Source organism: Helianthus annuus, chromosome 12, assembly GCF_002127325.2.
Source record: "Helianthus annuus cultivar XRQ/B chromosome 12, HanXRQr2.0-SUNRISE, whole genome shotgun sequence".
Lineage (NCBI taxonomy): Eukaryota > Viridiplantae > Streptophyta > Magnoliopsida > Asterales > Asteraceae > Helianthus > Helianthus annuus.
In genome coordinates, this window is record NC_035444.2 from 13,695,635 (window position 1) to 13,702,270 (window position 6,636).

At 37.9% G+C, this 6,636-nt stretch overlaps 2 protein-coding genes across 2 annotated transcripts; both read right to left on the reverse strand.

The window, feature by feature from the left end:
* Positions 1-779: 779 nt before the first annotated feature.
* Positions 780-1,265, reverse strand: LOC118484999 (protein TIFY 10a-like). Its single transcript, XM_035981194.1, has one exon. It carries the CDS (start codon positions 1,263-1,265, stop codon positions 780-782), a length of 486 nt encoding a protein of 161 aa, XP_035837087.1.
* A 2,001-nt stretch (positions 1,266-3,266) lies between these two features.
* On the reverse strand, positions 3,267-4,245 carry LOC110894172 (protein TIFY 10A). The gene is made up of 2 exons (XM_022141362.2): positions 4,015-4,245; positions 3,267-3,922 (listed from the first exon to the last, which is right to left on the reverse strand). Exons 1-2 carry the CDS (start codon positions 4,154-4,156, stop codon positions 3,357-3,359), a joined length of 708 nt encoding a protein of 235 aa, XP_021997054.1. The 5' UTR covers positions 4,157-4,245; the 3' UTR covers positions 3,267-3,356.
* Between the last annotated feature and the right edge of the window lie 2,391 nt (positions 4,246-6,636).

Sequence of the window (6,636 nt, forward strand, 5' to 3'; positions counted from 1 at the left end):
GATTCGTGTCGTAACGGTGTGCGGGTTGAAACAGTTCGAGTTAAAACGGTACGGGTCAAAACGATTCGTATCGAAACGTACGGGTAGAAGCGGTTCGGATCGAAACGGCACGGGTCGAAATTGTTCGGTTCAAAACGGGTAAGGTTCAAATGAATTTACTATAATTTCTTCACATAGAATTTTGAATTCCTTTAGTTAAATGAATATGAAGGAATCATTGCCAAATTTCAATTTCAATTTCATTGTCAACCAAACGCATAAAATTGGTATTGAGATTTCAATTCCATCAAATTCTGTGAGCCAAACATTAACGCTCTGTTCCCGAGTCTCATTTAACAGGGGGAAAGGAAGGAAAATTTTCTCTCCTAATCTCTTCAATTTGGGAGGATGAATATATGGTCATATTTTCTTCCATTTTCCCTCTCCTCCCCCTGTTAAATGAAACTCGGGAACATGATTTTTCATATTTTCATCTTCCCCCCCTGTTAAATGAGACTCGGGAACAGAGTGTAAGAGATGTAATTTAAATTCCAATTCCCTTGAATTCCATTGAATTTCTGCGAATCAAACGCCCCCAAAGTTCATGTTTTATCAAGCTCCCATCTCGCAGGTGTTTACATGTATCACTGGTGTCTGGTGGTACGTTTATGGGTTGATATCTTGAATGGCGTCGATAAAACTTAAAAAGCTACTAAATTCCAATTTTAAATTGTAATATTAAAGGAAAAATTGATCTGAAATCACAAGAACTACAAACATATTTCTGTTGATCTATATAACTACAAATTCAGATCAAACTTATGATTCGAAGACGGAGCTGCCATCAACCGATTCGGCAACCGATAAGGAGCTCGTTCGTTAGCTCTGTCCCTCCTCTTCGATAAGAACTTGTGAAGCGACGAACGTCTCGCTATCGGCAAATCCGATCCGTTTATTTGTAGTCCCGGAAGCATCCGGTATCGCGGTCCAAAACCTTCAGAAGCAGAATTTGAAGTCGAGGCCAATGGGATCCGATTCTGGATCTGATTATCAAAAGAAGAAGAAGAAGCAGCAGCTGCTAACATCATATCTCTGGCTTTATCAGCAGATATAGAATCAAACACCAATACTTGTCCTCTGTATATAATAGTCATTTGCGCCGTCTTAGCTTCCTTCAGTTCAACCACTTCACCCGAAACAGCTTTGTTTGACGAATCGTCTGGCAACGAATCTACAGTAACGTATTGAGGAAGATGATTTATAGATTTTTCGGTTTTCTCCGACATCTGGACCGGACTTTCTATTTTGCTTAACAAATCAACAGTCGTCTTGTTCGTCTCTGTCACAGGCGAAGTTGTATTGATTCGGAAGGTTAGGGCTAGTTTTATGGCACCAAAGTGGATATGGGTATATCCTTGGGATAAACAGATCCTTGGAAGATCTGAGGGAAAAGTGAGAGGAACGAGGTGTTCAGAGGTTGTTGCTGGGAGTTGGTGTGAATCAAACTTGGAGGATTGCACAAACTCTTTAACAACTGGGTTTGACGCAGAACTGACTAGTTGTTTTACTTTTTTGGAGAGAGAATTTTGGGGTTTTCTAAAGACACTACAAGGGTTAACTAAAGGCATACTAGTAATAGGGATTTTAGACTTATCAGAAATATAAGAGATCTCATATAACTGATCAATTTTTGACGCAGACGACCGACGAAAACTGGAATTTGAACGGGAGAGACCCTAATTTGGATTCATATCTGGGTTTAGACTTCTAACAATTCTTATCTTTACCCTCAAGCTCGTACTTTGAGGAAATTACCGTGGACCCTTCCGACTTACGACTCACCTAACAAGCTACTTTTGGACTCGGGATAAGAAACTCAACGTGTTGGGCCAGACTAACAAGACCTTGTAAGGTTAGTGTTCTGATGTGAGAGATCCGCGCAAAGTCGGCAGTCACAGAGCATAGTAAACGAACCTTAGAAAGGGATGGCAGGAGCGCTATGGCTCTAATACCAGATGTGGGGGGGGGGGGAGTGTATGGCTGATTTATATAAAACCAGTGAAAGATGTGGGGGGAGCGTATGGCTGATTTATATAAAACTTCCGGTTTATCCTTATTTTCAAATGGGTTAAAACACTTTTGGTTGTAAATGTTAGACTAGATGTTTATATTTTTTGTAAGTAAGTTAATGTTGTTACTTGTTTTGGTAGTTCGGATTAACCTTTATTATAAAACTCTATGGTTGTGTTTGGTTGTAAGTCAGTTACAAGGGTATTTTGGTAAATTCTGAATTTATGGTATGAAAGTTTTAAAAAGGTGACATTTGCGTTTGTCGTTTTGACCGTTTTATATTATGGGCGTTACAAGTTGTTATCAGAGTCTAAGTTTCAGAGATTCGAGCACGGGTTGGAGTGCTCGGACTCAACCCGAAAGCTCACGAGGATGAGTGTGTTCGCGTCTAAACAGTTTAGGTGGAAATGAGTTGCGTTGAAACGGTTTGGGTATAAACGGTACTGGTCGAACAGTTCGAATCGAAACAGTACAGGTCGAACGGTTCACGTCTAAACACTTCGGGTCGAAACGATTCGTGTCGTAACAGTGTGCGGGTTGAAACGGTTCGAGTTAAAACGGTACGGGTCAAAACGGTTCGTATCGAAACCGTACGGGTAGAAGCGGTTCGGATCGAAACGGCACGGGTCGAAATGGTTCGGGTCAAAACGGTTGAAGGTTCAAATGAATTTACTATAATTTCTTCACATAGAAAGTATTTTGAATTCCTTTAGTTAAATGAATATGAAGGAATCAATGCCAAATTTCAATTCCAATTTCATTGTCAACCAAACGCATAAAATTGGTATTGAGATTTCAATTCCATCAAATTCTGTGAGCCAAACATTAACGCTCTGTTCCCGAGTCTCATTTAACAGGGGGAGGGGAAGGAAAATTTTCTCTCCTAATCTCTCCAATTTGGGAGGATGAATATATGGTCATATTTGGTCATATTTTCTTCCATTTTCCCTCCTCCTGTTAAATGAAACTCGGGAACATGATTTTTCATATTTTCATCTCTTTTCCTTCCTCTCCTCCTGTTAAATGAGACTCGGGAACAAAGTGTAAGAGATGGAATTCAAATTCCAATTCCATTGAATTTCTGGGAATCAAACGCCCCCCAAAGTTTATGTTTTATCAAGCTCCCATCTCGCACTGAGTGTTTACATGTATCACTGGTGTCTGGTGGTACGTTGATTGGTTGATATCTTGAATGGCGTCGATAAAACTTAAAAAGCTACAAAATTCCAATTTTAAATTGTAATATTAAAGGAAAAATTGATCTGAAATCACAAGAATTACAAACAGATTTCTGTTGATCTATATAACTACAAATTCAGATCAAACTTATGATTCGAAGACGGAGCTGCCATTAACCGATTCGGCAACCGATAAGGAGCTCGTTCGTTAGCTCTGTCCCTCCTCTTCGATAAGAACTTGTGAAGCGACGAACGTCTCGCTATCGGCAAATCCGATCCGTTTATTTGTAGTCCCGGAAGCATCCGGTATCGCGATCCAAAACCTTCAGAAGCAGAATTTGAAGTCGAGGCCAATGGGATCCGATTCTGGATCTGATTATCAAAAGAAGAAGAAGAAGCAGCAGCTGCTAACATCATATCTCTGGCTTTATCAGCAGATATAGAATCAAACACCAATACTTGTCCTCTGTATATAATAGTCATTTGTGCCGTCTTCGGTTCAACCACTTCACCCGAAACAACTTTGTTTGACGAATCGTCTGGCTTACAGACCGAATCTACGGTAACGTATTGAGGAAGATGATTTATAGATTTTTCGGTTTTCTCCAACATCTGGACTGGACTTTCTATTTTGCTTAACAAATCAACAGTCGTCTTGTTCGTCTCTGTCACAGGCGAAGATGATTCTGATTTTCCTGTAACAAAATCAGCTAAAAAAATTCAGAAATCGAATCGAATTATGTTAAATTCTAATTATAATAAGAAGATATTTAACTGAGATGTATACCTTTGACATCAAAAGTTGTATTGATTCGGATATCTCTTAGACTGGCTTTCTCTTTCAGTAACGAACTCAATCGGTTACAAGTCATGGCAACACTAGACTTCTCTTTGCCGGTGCCGGAAAAACGGTTTTTAGCGGCCAACATATTTGATTAATGTACTGAAATTGCTATGAAGTAGTGAGAGTGAGGAAGAAGGAATGCAATGAGATGAGATTACGGTGGTTGTAGTTTTATATGAGAAACAATTGTGGCAATAAAGACAATCAACTACCCATGGCATTATAGCCTAGTGGTATCTTGGTGGTGGGATAAGGCTTATGACCATTAGGTCATGGGTTCGAATCCCACAAAGGGGTTTTTTCCCAAATTTATTGGGTTTCCTCCTGAATTGGTGTATAGGCATTATTGCCTAGTGGAGATGGATATGATCGGGTGGTTCTGCTGGTGGCACGATGATACTCCAGTAGTCCGTCAGTGATCCTAATTTGCCGTTCAAAAAAAAAAAAAAAAAAGACAATCAACTTTTTGTACACAAGAAAAACGTGTTAATGGCTTTTGAGAATAAAGTATATAAAATGTTGTTTTGGTTTTTGTACTTTTATGGTGGAGAAAAACCGTAGGACCGGGAACCAACTAAACACGAGTTTCACGGTATGCCGTACAAGAAAATATAAAGTTAAGTATAATGTTAAAGGGTCAAGTTATTCTACAAAATCTTCTAATTGTAAGAAGTGTAAGAAGGATTTATAGAGTGACAAGTGTCTAATAACCTAAAACTAAACCCACTACATCACCACCAAAAACCTAAACACCCACCCCACCACCACCACCACCCAAAAACCTAACCCCCCCCCCCCAACCAAAAAACCTAAACCCCCCCCCCCCCCCCCCGACAAAAAAAAACAAAAAAAAAAAACTATACCTCAATAAAAAAACCCCAAAAAACCTAAACCCCCCCTCCCCCACCCCCACCCCCCACAAACCTAAAAAAACCTAACCCCCCCTCCCCCCACCCCTCAAAAACCTAAAAAAAATCTAAAAAAAACTAAACACCCACACCCACCCCCCACCCCCACCCAAAAACCTAAACCCCCACCCCCCACCCCCTCGGCAAAAAAAAAAAAAATTTTTTTTTTTTTTTTTAGGGTGGGTGATGTGTGTGTGTGTGTGTCGGGGGGGGGGGGGTGGGGGTTTAGGTTTTTGGTGGTGGTGGATGTTTAAGGTTTTTTTTTTAGTGAGTTTTTTTAGGTTATTGGACACTTGTCACTCTATAAATCCTTCTTACACTTCTTACAATTAGGATCCTTTGTATTTGATCCTAATCCAATGTTAAAGATATGAGGATTTAGTATTTGGTAAACCAAGATCAATCCATTGTCGCTACTCTTCATAAATCATAGGCAGCATGATTAGGCCGTAAACGAATCGAAGAAACACGAATATAGGCATGTTTGTGTTCGTTCATTTAACTTTAATTGAATATGAACACGAACATGTAATCAAACACCATTTTTTGTTTGTGTTCGTTATTAAAAAATTAGGCATGTTCGTGTTCGTCTATTTTCATTCGTTTAAAGCCTAAACGAAGAATTCACAAACATAAGCGAACACAAAAAAAAAGAAATTTAATTGGACATGTTTGAATAAATATAAATTAACATGATTGAACAAATATAAACGAACACAAATGAACGTAATTGAACAAATATAAACAAAAACAAATTAACATTAGTGAACACAAACAAACAAGTCTAATATATTACAGTTTATTCGACAATACATCTAAATTAGGATTCATAGATACTTAACTTAGGTAGTTTTTATATAAATATTAAGTAAGTGATCAGTTACGATCTAAGAAAAATTTTAAAATTTTATATTTTATTATTAGAAAACTCAATTATTAATTTGTTAGATTTATATAAGTAGTTAGAAAACCTTTATATAAATATAACTATTTATGCATTTACTAAAATTTAAACGAACGGCCATAAATGAACATAAAATAACGTTCACGAACATAAATGAACGAACACAAGGTGTGTTCATGTTCGTTCATTTAATTAAACGAACAAATTTGTTCGTGTTCGTTCGTTTATTAAATAAACGAACTTCTCGCCGAACAGGTTCACGAATAGTTCATGAACGTTTGGTTCGTTTAAAGACCTACATGATGTTATACAGATAATCAAATTTGTCTTTGTGGTTCATGCTACAATTGTGCTTGTAAGTTTGTTTTTTTTAAAGTGTACATTGACGTTAAGTAGTCACGATGAGAGCAAAATGTCTCTTTAGAAAGCATCTCATAAGTATTTGAATAGATATTGCTCGATGTCGTGAGGAAGAAATTGCAAATTCGATTTTACATAAAATGGTAATGATGTGTTTGCATTGTAAGTTAACGGGTATGGTAAAGACAAATATGAACAAACGGCAAAACTTTTGCGATATGTTGATACACATAGACTTGTTTGATGATAGATTTGTTAGCCTTGTTCATGTGAGGTAGACGTGAGCCTTCAAGCCCGCCATTACCACTTTTGTTTTTCCTTGAATATGGATTAAGGTCAAGGTTATGACTTATGAAAATCCAAACAATATAGGTGGCTCTCAATGGCTTAAAG

Excerpts from the sequence above, each read along its gene's own strand:
- LOC118484999 (XM_035981194.1), bottom strand. The coding sequence starts at position 1,265 with ATGTCGGAGAAAACCGAAAAATCTATAAATCATCTTCCTCAATACGTT.
- LOC110894172 (XM_022141362.2), bottom strand. The coding sequence starts at position 4,156 with ATGTTGGCCGCTAAAAACCGTTTTTCCGGCACCGGCAAAGAGAAGTCT. Across the intron at positions 3,923-4,014 it reads TACAACTTTTGATGTCAAAG|GAAAATCAGAATCATCTTCG; the intron begins GTATACATCTCA and ends ATTTTGTTACAG.